The sequence below is a fragment of the Equus caballus genome, chromosome 12 (assembly GCF_041296265.1).
Source record: "Equus caballus isolate H_3958 breed thoroughbred chromosome 12, TB-T2T, whole genome shotgun sequence".
Lineage (NCBI taxonomy): Eukaryota > Metazoa > Chordata > Mammalia > Perissodactyla > Equidae > Equus > Equus caballus.
In genome coordinates, this window is record NC_091695.1 from 13,526,613 (window position 1) to 13,540,609 (window position 13,997).

At 35.9% G+C, this 13,997-nt stretch overlaps 1 protein-coding gene and 1 pseudogene across 1 annotated transcript; one reads left to right on the forward strand and one right to left on the reverse strand.

Annotated features, from left to right (window-relative positions):
- The first annotated feature begins 1,682 nt into the window (after positions 1–1,682).
- Positions 1,683–2,528, forward strand: LOC138916789 (olfactory receptor 4C12-like; annotated as a pseudogene).
- Positions 2,529–8,784: 6,256 nt separating this feature from the next.
- LOC138916790 (olfactory receptor 4C46-like) lies at positions 8,785–9,723 on the reverse strand. The gene has a single exon (XM_070230401.1). It carries the CDS (start codon positions 9,721–9,723, stop codon positions 8,785–8,787), a length of 939 nt encoding a protein of 312 aa, XP_070086502.1.
- Between the last annotated feature and the right edge of the window lie 4,274 nt (positions 9,724–13,997).

Sequence of the window (13,997 nt, forward strand, 5' to 3'; positions counted from 1 at the left end):
AAAGATGAATGAGTCAAATTTTGTGTTTGTTGTCTAAGTTTTATCATGAAATATGTTATTCATAGACCATCAGAAAATTATAAATCACATTACTTGTTTCTTGGTTCTCCCAAGGGCCATCTCTTCTAGAGAAGAGCTGCCAATTAGAAGTGTATTCAACTTTCTTCTCGAGGTCTCTTGCCATTGGAAGAATTCTATGATACATCAGGATATCTAGAAGGGAGACCACTATCTTGGGGCTTGGAACTCTAAAGCTAGCTTCTAAATGAAGCATTTGTGGGATCATCCGGAAGACATTTTCTTTCCATGTACCTCATTATCTGACTTGCCTACCTGTAACAGGAACAATTCATATTACCTTCACTGCCTTTTTGCTTTAAAGATACATTAAGATAAAGAGAATTAAAGAATCTAAGGCCCGGAAAAAAGTGAAAGTTAATAATGGCAAAACTTAGTTTTAAATACTGTCTTAAAGTTTAATTGAGCCATATGTGTAATCCTCATCAAGTAAATGGAAATAGATTTTGCAGTAAACTGATCCAGTTGACTATTCAAACTTGTTCATTGACTATCAGTATCAGTGATAGAAGTTAAAATCAGAGATCAATAATCTTTGATTAACAGACTAAAGATGGCAATTAGGATGATTGTAGTGATCTATGGGGTAAGTCAGGGCAGGCTCACTTTGTCCAGATCACCTCAAAACAGTTAATACCCAGTCAGGCCCTCATTCTATGCCCATTTGGTGAACTAGGAAGAATTTCATGAATACATTAAAGCAGTTAATTCATTTATATTCAGATAATATTTCCTGGGGTCCCATCATGTGGCGTTGTACAATTCTCTATGTTTGTTTTCCATATACGTTCCACTCAATTTAAAAATTCGTGGCTTAAACTTCAGACCTCTCAGAAAACATGGAAATTATATTTATTTTTGCATCATAAAATTAGTAATAGAAGGTGTAGAAATTTGGAAAATACTAAAAAGTATAAGGAAATAAAAGATCACATATAATCTTACATCCAGGAGTAAATGTCCTAAATATATTAATTTTTTTCTCATAAACTTTTGTATGCAAGCATTTTAACATAGATGAAATAAAACCCATATAAAATTTTATGAGAAATATTTGAATTTGAATTTTATTCCTAAAATATACATATAAAACCTATAATCTTCAAATACTAAGTATTTAACTATTGCTCGCTAGCTTTTCAACTATAGTATATTTACACAATTATAATTAGGATATACAGGATTAGGATTAGGATTAATTAGATATAATTCATCTCATTCCACATATTGTTTTCTAAGTCTTGTTAGTCTCCCAAATTATTACTTCTAATGACTACATTTTCCATTATATTGATGTTCGAACAAAGTTTTGTAAAGATTACTCTGACCCAGGGAAATGGAGTTCATTTCTTCTGGGTGTCCTATGTCTTATAAGAATATTTTTGAGGCCAGGATAACAAAAGACTGAGAGAGTGAACTAAGAAACTTTTGAGTTATCTATTCCTGGGGAGTTTTGTGAAGAGAAGGAATCTTAGGTGAGATTGTCAGAGTACTGTTAAAAGGCAGAGTTTTGGATTATTTAATTCTTTAATAGTTCTTTCTTTTCTTTCGTAGTTTTAAGGAAAGCATTCCTTCTTGAAGTTTTTATCACTTATACCACATAGATGGAGAATAAAAGAAATGTGACTGAATTCATTTTAATAGGTCTTACACAGAGCCCCAAAATGCAGAAACTAGTGTTTGTGGTATTTTTGGTTCTATACATGGTAATGTTCTCAGGTAACCTGCTCATTGTGGTTACCATTAGCACCAGCCACCCTCTGAACTCCCCCATGTACTTCTTCCTGACCCACCTTTCCTTGATAGATGCAATTTATTTTTCTTCTTCAGCTCCTAAGCTGATTGTAGACTCCCTTAATGAGAAGAAAACTGTCTCCTTTAATGGGTATATGGCTCAAGTCTAGGCAGAAAATACTTTTGGTGCTACTGAGATCATCTTGCTGATTGTGATGGTTTATGCGTGCTATGATGCCGTCTTCAAACCTCTGCACTGTATGACTGTCATGAGCCACAGGCTGTACATTCTCTTGCTTGGAGTAGCCTGCACACAAGAATTTCTCCATGCAACAATTCACATCCTCTTTATAGTCTGGCTGCCTTTCTGTGTCCCCAATGTCATAGATCACTTCATGTGTGGCTTGTACCCTTTTTGAAACTTTTCTGCATGGACACTCATACCCTTGGCCTCTGCTGCTATTATCAGTGGATTCACATGCCTGTTAAACATTCTTCTCTTAGTATTCTCCTATGTGATCCTCTTGTGCTCCCTAAAGAACTATAGCTTGGAGGGGAGGCACAAAGCCCTCTCCATCCGTATCTCTCACATTACAGTAGTAGTCTTATATTTTGTGCCCTGCATATTTGTGTGTTTGTGCCCAGTGACCACTCTGACCATTGATAAAACTGTGGCTGGCTTTTATACTATAGGGGCCCCTATGTTAAATCCCTAAACTATGCCCTCAGAAATGCAGGTGTGAAAAACTCTGAGGAAGCTCTGGTGGAGAAAATTGACTTCAGATAATGATAAGCAGAATCATTGAGCATTACAGATAGAAGGAATAGAGGTAATTAAGTCCAAGCCTCTTGATCTATAGATGAAGACATCACCTCTAACAAGAGGTTGGATAATGGTTGCAGATAGCCACTTCAGCATGGAGGTAAAACTTGGACTAGAATCCAGGCTTACTGTCTCCCATGTTACACTCTTGTCATCACAACTTGCATTGTATTAACCAATAAATATTTATCTATTAACTGGGAATCTGAAATATCTTTACAAACTAAAATGTGTGAACCTACAATGTTGGATTCTTGTTAAAATAGTCTTATTATGTAAGAGTGAGATGTTGATTATGACTGATAATTGAAAATAACATGTTTGATGATATCCCTTTACTTTGTGGCCTCAATATAAATTCTTTCCTTTGTGATTTTTTTTGTTCATTAAATCTTGGTTGTATAGTAGAAAGAGATACTATTTATCAAATGCCCATAAGGCTGACATTGTATTAGGTATTTTTATATTATATCAGTCAGGGTCCAATCAGGAGACACACCACATAGTAATTTGAACATGGAAAGTTTACATACAATTATTAACTATATCAGGGCATTAGCTAGAAAGGTATAATGAGTACTCTAAAGAATGTCCTGAGGGGCCAGTCCAGTGGTGCAACGGTTAAGTGTGCATGTTCTGCTTTGGACATGGCACCACATGGCAAGCCATGCTGTGGCAGGCATCCCACGTATAAAGAGGAGGAAGATGGGCATGGATGTTAGCTCGGGATCAGTCTTCCTCGGAAAAAAGAGGAGGATTGGCAGATGTTAGCTCAGGGCTAAACTTCCTCAAAAAAAAAAAAAAAAGAATGCCCTGAGCCTCAGAAATAAATATCCAAGGAGGGATCCTATTAGAAGGTGGAACTCCTCCCCAAGGCTGGGATTCCAAACTCTCGGAGAAAGTCTATTTGTTATCCACTGAATAGTAGAGGTTTACTGTGTTGTCATGGGTCAGAACTAGTTCCTAGTAACTGGACAGAGCCTTGCAGGCAAGAGAAGGCCTGGGAAGCTAGGAGCATACCACTGTGGTGCTGCTGGTCTGAGCTGATGTGCAAACAACTGTAGCTTGGACTGGCAAACAGGAAACAAACCTCTAGGGTACAGGTGGACCAATGCTGACAGGAAAAAAAACTCTACTATGGCATAGCTTAGCCATGTTGGGAAACTGATCTCGTGGGTTTCTGTAGATTTACTGGAATCTGACTGTGGATGTGCCACTGAAACTCAGTGGGAAACTGTTCATGGAGGTATCAGTGTCAGCACCACTAGATGTCTCTCCTGCTCCCCAACTTCTCCGAAAAAAGAAAACACACTGTTGGAAACTACATCATCAGAGCAAGATGAAAAGAGAAGCAAATTCAAGAGGCCATTCCTAAGACCACTGTCAATAAACCGTTTTTTAAAAACGTTTTCTTCTAGTAGTTTTATGGCTTCAGGTCTTACATTTAAGTAATCTAATTTGAATTGACTTTTGTATGTGGTATAAGATAAGAGTCCAATTTCATCCTTTTGCATGTGAATATCCAGTTTCTCCAGTATCATTTATTGAAAAGATTATTATTTCCCCATTAAGAAGTCTTGGCACCCTTGTCAAATATTAATTGACTGTATATGCAAGGGTTTATTTCTGGGTTCTCAATTCTGTTTCATTGGTCAATGTGCTTGTTTTATGCCCGTACCATACTGTTTTGATTACTATAGCTTTGAAACGTAGTTTGAAATCAGGAAGTTAAAGCATGATGCCTTCAGCTTTGTTCTCCTTTCTCAGGATTGGTTTGGTTACTCAGGTCTTTGGTGATTTTACACAAGATTTAGGATTGTTTGTTTGATTTCGGTGAAAAATGTCATTGGAATTTTGATAGGGATTTTATTGAATCTACAGATGGTTTTTGGTACTTTGCACATTTTAACAATATTAATTCTTCCAATCCATGAACACAGAGTACCTTTCCATTTATTTGTGACTTTTTCAATTTCTTTCATGGATATCTTATACTTTTCAGTGTAGAGATATTTCACTTCCTTGGTTAAATTTATTCCTAAATATTTTATTGTGTTTGATGCTATTGTAAATGGGATTATCGTCTTGATTTCTTTTTCATATAGTTTATTGTTAGTGTAAAGAAATAAAAGAAGTTTTTGTTTTGGGTAGAGTTTTTAGAGTTTTCTACATCTATGGTCATGTTATCTGCAAGCAGATAATTTTAATTCTTTCCTTGCAATTAGGATGCTTTTTCTTTCCTTCTTCTTCTTCTTTTTTTTTTTGTCTGTTCTTGCTAGTACTTCTAGTACTATGTTGAATAGAAGTGGTGAAAGTTGACTTCCTCATCTTGTTTCATATCTTAGAGGAAAAGCTGTCAGTTTTTCCCAATTGATTATCATGTTAGCTGTGGGCTTTTCATAAATGGTCTTTATTGTACTGAGGAAATTGCTTTCTTTTTTTTTGTGAGGAGGATTGACCCTGAGCTGACATCCATTGCCAATCCTCCTCTATTTTGCTTGAGGAAGAGTAGCCCTGAGCTAACATCTGTGCAAATCTTCCTCTCTTTCATATGTGGGAGCCTCCACAGCCTGGCTGGTGAGTGGAATTTGTCCACACCCAGGATTCAAACTGGGGATCTGAGGCAGTGAACCCCGGGCCTCTGGAGTGGAGCATGTGGAACTTTAACCACTTGGCCATGGGGCCAGTCCCAGAAATTTCCTTATAAATCTGTTTTGCTGAGAATTTTTATCATGAAAGAGTGTTGAACTTAGTCAAATACTTTTCCTGTATCTATTAAGATGATAATGCGGTTAGCTTTCATTCTCTTAATGTATATATCACATTGATTTACATATTTAACCAATCTTGTATCCCAGCAATTAATCCTAATTGGTCTTGTTGTATTATCCTTTGGATGTGTTGAATTCAGATTGATAGCATTTTACTAAGATATATTTCTTATTAGTAATGGTTGACCAATACATTTTTTGAGTCCTTGCATGTCCAAAAATGTATTTATTTTATTTTTATATTTGAATTCTATATTGCATGACATAGAGTTAAATGTTACAGTTATTTTACATTAAGAACATTAAAGACTTTTCCATTAAATCCCAATTCCTAGTTTTGTGGACAAAAAGTCTGATGCCAGTCTGATTTTTATTTCCCTCATAGCCTGTTTTTATTTTACAGATTTAGTATCCTAGTACTGAATTCTTAGTAATATACAAATTGATATTTTTAGAGTTCTGTTTTGGTGGTCAATCTTTTTTGTTTTTTTCCTCAAGATATAAAATGGCTAGGGATCTTTTCAGAGACCACTGATGTCCACTCATGGTTAACCAAATCACACTCTCCCTTGGTAATGTGTAATACTTGTGTGGCTTTAATTGCCATCTATATTCTGAAGGCTCCTACATTTCTCTGACCTACATCTTTCTGAACATCAGAAACATATATTAAATTGTATACAGCTACTTGAATCTCATTCAGCACATTAAAAACAGATTAATCTTCTCTCTGTTCCATCTATCCAGTAAGCTAAACCAGAAACTGGATGTTACCCATGACTTTTCTATCTCTAACATCTGCTGTCAAGTTCTTTTGTTTATAACTCCTAAATATTTCTAAACGCTTCTCTATCTCTCTGTTAGTTTGGGTTCACTAGATGCAAACCCTGAGATGGAGATTTTTATGAAAGTGATTTGTAAGTAGAAAGGGTTGAATAAAGCTGACTATTGTAAAGGAAAGAAAAGATGTGATCACAAATGGATTCCAGTTTTAACCTGCAGCTACAGGAGCTCTGGAGTATACATTGTACCACTGAACTGGTTCCATCTTGAAGCAAGGGGACCAGGCATTTTTACTCCCACTCCAGTCATTCATTGGCCGCTGGTAGGTCCTGGGATGGTGAGGCTATGAACTGTTAACAGCCCAAGCACAGAACAGCAGGGGACCTGGGTGCACTCTTGGTGATAGGAATTAGGGCTGGACACAGCAGTGTCCACCAAACTCAACATCTTCACTAGAACCACTAGAGGTCAGTCCTCCACACTTTCACACCCAAATCATTACAGTAACCTCCTAACTGCTCTCCTATCAGTCTTGTTGCCTGCAAACCGTTTCCCATACTGTAACTAGAGTTATCATTCTAAAACTCAAATCTAACTGTTTAAAAAAAAACTCAAATCTTTCACTAGGTTAAAAATGTTTGCAATGTTCTTTCCATAGTACTTAGTATTGAGACTTAACACAATTATGAAACCTGCTTTGATCTTACCCATCTTGTCACTGCAGTTTCATGTCTTGCCCTTTACCCCTTTACAAGCTCAGTGTCCAGAAACAGTAGGACATTCAATACATAATTTTTGCATGAAAGGATGAATTAATAGCCATAGCCATATTAAATTAATTAGGTTTTCTGTGTACCCTTTTTTACCTCCTAGAATTTGCTGTATATTCCATCTCCTAGGACACTCTCCTTCCATCTCATGCCTGTTCACTCTGCCAACCAACTTCTTTTAATCCATGCAGTCCTATTTTTGATGTCTTTTCATATAGGAATCTTTTCCTGAGCCCGCAGGTGTTTTTTGTCTGTTACCCCAGTGTGGTTTCATAGCACCCTGTAGTTCCACTATTTTATCATTTATAACACTGTTGTAGTTTTCTGCTCCCTCCTGTGAGTTTTTCAATGGATACTAAGCTCTGTGAAGGCAAAACTTAAGTCTCTTTTTATTCACCACTGAAGCCTCAGCAGCTATCAGTGTGCCTGATACATTCCTTGGGCTCAAAAATATTTGTTGATAATGAATGAAGAATGGAGGAGTGAAAGGAATATATTTATCCTGAAGTTGCTTTCTGCATATATGGAGTAAGCTATTTTTAAAAACAGCTTTCAGTAATGAAATGTTACCAAAAAAGTAATCCGGTTACCAGAAAAGTATAATATAAACCACTCATATTAATAAGATAATAAATTATCCTCAGAGCAAGGAGAATATTAAGTTAAACTATTTGCTGATATGCTGAAAATTGTGTTTTCAATTTCTTTCTTATCCTCAGTTTAAGCAAGAGTAAAAACAAACTATGTTTCCCCCAAGGATTCTAGGCAAAATTCTCCTTAGGGATGAATCAGATAAAAGTAGAAAAGAATTTCTCTGGCTCCAGTACCACTTTTTTCTCTTAATTTATTGAATTTATTCACTTTCCTTTATACTTTCATTTATTCATTCAATATTTATTGGGCACCAGACATTTTTATACCTTGTGGAAGGTAGTATTACATAACAGGCAAGTACGTTAAAGGGAAGGCTGTATATTTAATAAGTATAGATTGCTGTTTAACCTCAAAATATTTTTTATTTGAATCACTACTATTTCAGATGGGTTATCAGCATAAGATGGCTGATATGAGCAATACAAAAGGATTCTGAAGCTTACAAGGAAGTTTGGAAATATGGTATAGTCTTCATTACCTACCCCTCAGAGGTTAAATAGTCGAAGGTTTTACAGCCCTAAAGTAGTTACATACCATAATGTTACAGGCAACATGAGACAATCAATTGTGATATATAAAAACAAGCACAGTTATTAATGAAAAAGTATTAGATTAAACCATTATATGTTTTGTGTCCATCACAGTCCATGCATCAATTAATGGTAACAGTATAGTTATCTGACCTTTCTATCATTTTGTCTGATAGTTAACAGCAGTTAAGCACATGATCTGGGAAATCAGTCAATTCTGGTTAATAGCTTTCCAATAAATCTGTTATAATACCTTCCCCTTTCTGTCATTTTCATCACCTGTAAAATGCTGATGATAGCAGTATTTACCTACTTGGATTTCTTCAGAAATTACTGCTCAATTACAATATATTGTTGTTTCTTAAATATGTTATTAGAAGGATAGCCTGTGAATCCATATACATGGTTGAAGGCAATAATCTAAAGTCTAATTTGATAGCATTTTCTAAATATGGAAAGAGTGGTCTTGGGTTATATTTTTCTCTCTTTTCCTGTACCTATTTCTGCTCTACTCAATGCAGAATCTATGATTCACAGCTCATAATTTTCTTCTTTATTCCACAAGTGTACCTTACTGAGATAATCTACAATGTCCTTTTGGCTCTTGCCTCAGTTGAATCAATGTTGGTCTCCAGGCACATTTATTTCTCACATGAAATAGCTTTCCTATGACACAACTTCCCAATAGCATTTTTCATCTGGGCATTTCTCAGGGTATAGATTAAGGGATTTAACATGGGAGTTATGATATTGTAGGATACAGCAACTGCTTTATCAATCAATAAAGTAGCTGAGGGTCTCATGTACACAAATATACAAGGCACAAAGAATAAGATGACCACTGTGATGTGGGAGGCACAGGTGGAGAGGGCTTTGCGCCTTGCCTCCAAGTTGTAGGTCCTTAGGGAGTGCAGGATGACCACATAGGAGACCACCAAGAGGAGGAAGTTTAACAGGCAGATGAATCCACTGTTGGCAGCAACAAAGAGCCCTAGAGTGTGGGTATCAGTGCAGGCAAGATTAAGCAAAGGATTCAGATCACACATAAAGTGATCTATGATGTTAGGGCCACAGAAGGGTAATTGGAAGATGAAGAGGATCTGTATGGTTGCATGAAGAAATCCTCCCACCCACACCACTCCCACTAGCAGGACACAAACATGCCAATTCATTATAATCGTGTAGTGCAAGGGCTTGCAGATGGCTACGTAGCGGTCATAGGCCATCACAATGAGCAGGATGCTCTCAGCACCTCCAAAAAAATGTTCCCCAAATATTTGGGTCATGCATTCATTGAATAGGATGGTCTTCTTTTCACGGAGTGAGTCTATGATCTGTTTGGGGATACTGACAGAGGGAAAGCAGGCATCAATAAAGGAGAGATAGGCCAGGAAAAAGTACATGGGAGACCTCAGTGATAAGCTGGTGGTAATGGTGACCATGATGAGGACATTTCCTATCACAGTGGTGATGTAAATGACAAAAATCACAGCAAATATGATTTTCTGCATCTTTGGATTCTCTGTGAACTCCAGTAGAACAAACTCTGTTACATTGTTCCGATTTTCCATGTGTTTCATGTGATGGTCAATTAAATCACCTGAAAAGAAAACAATTTTTATTAATGCTACCTTGAATAATTGAACTTTCCATTCTACCATGTAATAAATTATTGGACTTTATTTAGTTTTGAATTCTTTAGCCTGTTGGTGTGTGTGTGTATGTGTGTGTTTGTGCATTGGAAATAAAGACTATGAGAGAGTTCTGGAAGATTGCTCCAATTGCCTCTGATGGGAAGTCTTTGCTAAGGTTATAGACATTAGGAATTTTATTAACAGATAGGCAGGAGAATACCTGTGCACACTTAATCATCCCAGATGACTAAGAGGCTAACTTGAAGTAGCAGATTGCACACACACTTGCATCCAAGCCTATAAAGGAGGTAGAAGATTGATGTAAAGTTCATAAATGCAAAGCTACAGAATTTTTCCTTTAATCTGTAGGAAATTGGAAACCACTGAAGGTTATTGAGAATATGATTGGAAGGATGAAGAGGAATTTGAAGAAGAGGGATTGTTGGATATTATTCTAGTAAAGATCTTTGTGTGCCTTCGATGAAATGGGCTGAGGGTCGGTAAAGGGGTGGAAGGCAGACACAGGAACCGCAGTAGCAGACTATTTATAATAGTTGAATAAGAAGTTACAGGGCATTGGTAATAGGAATGTAAAGAATGGAAACAAGAGCTACTTAAAAGTAGTCATAATGCATGTTTCCTAAATCCAATGATATTAAAATACCTAATAATATATACTTTTAAAAGTTTGATGGCTAGTGATGATATAGTAGCAAATGTTTGCACACATGATCCCTTTTCATATGATAACAACCTGTGTTGTTCGTATTACATCATCCATTTTTCAGATGAGGAAGCAATCTCAGAGACTAATAATAACTATAGTAGCAATGATAATATTACCTAAAACTTACTGAACGCTTAATGTGCTTTAAGTGTTTTTGCAGACATTTATTTAATGCTCACTACAAACCTACCAGATGGTTACCACTATCATTTTTATAGTTATTTTTCACATTAGGAAATAGAAGCACAGAGAGGTTAAAGATCTTGGCCAAGGTCAAGCAGCTAATAAAGGGCGGAACCAAGATTGGATCAGATTATACTTGGTAATTTTTTCCCTCCAAATGCTTAACCTATATGCCCTATGTTGTTACATTATAATAAACAATATTGAACCAGCAACCTTTTTTGTTATAAGCATAATAATTATAAGTACTTTAATGCTACTTCAGAGGCAAGATTATATGGAGAAATTCTATCAGCTCACACACACAACATACATGCACTGACATATTGGAACTCCAAAATGTTAAGAAAAATGTGATACTGCTTTCATTGAACAATGCTTTTATTCTGGCCTCTCCATGATCTCCAGATATTCCTTCTTCCATCCCCCTCCAAAACATGGACTCCAAAAGATATTAAAAACAATTTTCTGAATGGTTAAGTGTATTGGTTTAAGAATCAAAAAGATCAGATTAGAATTCTAGTTCTTCTACTTGCAATATCTTTTCTGGGGTATATTACTTTGGCACCTTACATTCCTAGTTTTCTCATCTATAAAGTGAGAATAATAATATCCACCTCACAGGCTGCTTTGATATTTATTTGAGGGAACATATATGACACATAAACCACAATATTTGGGGCACACATAGAACTTTCATTTTATGACTGTGTATGCACCTAGGAGATAGGAAGAATCGACTGTTTGATCAATACTACAGAGAAACACTTTATGCAATGAGCTCAGGAAGAATTGTGTCCAACTTTTCTCTCAAAGAATCCACAGAGATTGATAGTATCCAGAGCAGTAGATCTTGGGAGGTATTCTCCATCTTTGTGCTTGGACTAAACAGTTGAAGGTTTATGTCATTTAATATTCATATTTATGTCTTTTGTGTATGTTCAGTGTACTCAATTTTTTGTCTATTAGTCTGATGATTAATCTTGTTATTAAAGGAGATGTCTCATGGGAAAAGTATGATATCTTCTATCAGAGAGCTGAGTCCTACAGTTTGCTTAACTTCTATGAGCCTCAAAATTTTCAACTGTCAAATTAGGTTAATGACAATTATGAATTATCTTTTGAAGAATTAGGATGAGGATGAAATACTCTTATAATATCTGAAAAATGTTGAAAAATAATGAGTACTATGTATGGAAAGTAGCAATCTTTAATAAGCATCAGCACTATTGAAAAACTTACCTTAGCGATCTTAGATGATCTCAATGACGTTTGGGGGTGTCCAGAAATAATTCCATATTTAAACTAACCGCCTCTTGTAATAAGTAACTTTCAATATGAAGTATATGTCACACTTGGAAAAAGCCTATTCAGATACTTAACTACCAAATGAATACTTGTTAAGAAATTGTATACATTGAACATGTGCAGTTTATTTTGATATATCAATTTATCACAATAAACCTGTTTAAAAAAGTGTTCATATGAGTCTAAATCTTTCCATCTAGCCTAAAGCCTCAAAAGTTATTCACAGAAAACCTGCTTGTAGAGTGTTTTCTAGTTTTGGCTTTGGAAAGGATTCACTTGAAACACTATGGAGAAATTATCTTCTGTTCATGGCTCTGGTCCAAAGGGCAAGAGGCAGATAGTGTGAAGAAAACACATTCTAAGTGTTTACTCTGCCCATGATGAATCTTGGTCTGGAGAGGTGAACAAAGCAAAAACATTTTCATCTTTCCCTGTAGAGATATTTAAAAAGGTTTCCATAAAGCTTCAAAGAACTTGTCTTGTAGCTACTACTTTCTCTCCCAGGAATTATCTCCATTTCTGGAAAGGCTTTGTATTAGAAACAGGTATTCTGGAGAGACATGTTTGAGAAACATTCATTCTTGAGTGGGGAATTATATTCTCTACACTTGGAGGCTAAGTATGTGGGAGTCCCATTGCTCTATCTGAAACTGAGTTGTTAAGAATGTTGAATGTCATGTGAATAGCAGGGTAATATGAAGGTGGCATAATTACAATACGTGGAGCTGTGATGTAGTTTCCCTGTTGACTCAGGTCACAGAAGAGTTTTTTCTTATCAATATTAAACATTTATTGGAAAACCACTATTGATTGTATGAGAGCTAGGTCAGTGAGAGCATAAAGTTAATGGCAGCCATTTTAAAGTTCTTAAAACTAAAAGCTGTTTTTATTTTTTTTTGCCCAGATTTGTTGAAATGTCATGGACAAATAAAATTATGTATATTTAGGTGTATAATGATCTTTTAAAATTGATGTCATAATAGTTTATAATATTGTGAAATATCAGGTGTGTATTATTTTTGTCAGTCACCATATAAATGTGCCCCTTCATGCCTTGTGCCCACCCCCCAAACCCCCTTCCCTTCTGGTAACCACTAAACTCTTCTGTTTGTTTGTGTATTAATTCATCTTCTACATATGAGTGAAGTAATACGGTGTTTGTCTTTTTCTGTCATGCTTATTTCACTTGCATAATACCCTCAAGGTCCATCTAAGTTGTTGCAAATAGGACAATTTTGCCTATTTTATGGCTGAGTAGTATTCCATTGTATATTTATATACCACATCCTCTTTATCCAATCATCAGTCAATAGGCACTTAGGTTGCTTCCATGTCTTGGCTATAGTGAATACTGCGATGAACATGGGGGTGCATAAGTCTATTTCAATTGATGATTTCAAGTTATTTGGATAAATACCTAGTAGTGATATAGCTGGATCATATGGTATTTCTATTTTTAATTTTTTGAGAAATCTCCATGCTGTTTTCCATAGCGGCTGTACTGGTTTGCATTCCCACCAGCAGTGTATGAAGGTTCCCTTTTCTCCACATCCTCTCCAACATTTGTTCTTCTATTTTGGTGGCTATAGCCATTCCAACAGGTGTAAGGTGATATCTTAGTGTAGTTTAGATTCACATTTCCCTGATGATTAGTAATATTGAATATCTTTTCATGTGGCTATTGTCTATCTGTATAGCTTCTTTGGAAAAATGTCTGTTTATATCCTCTGCCCATTTTTTCACTGGGTTGTTTTTTTGTTTCTCAGTCATGTGAGATTTTTTTTATATATTTTGGAGATTAATCCCTTGTCAGATGTACGATTTGCAAATATTTTCTCCCAGTTGTGGGTGGTCTTTTCATTTTGTTCCTGTTTTACTTTTCCTTGAAGAAGTTCGTTAGTCTGATGAAGTCCCACTTGTTTATTTTTTCTTCCATTTCCCTTGTCTGAGTAGACATGGTATTTGAAAAGATCCTTCTAAGACCAAGGTTAAAGAGTTTACT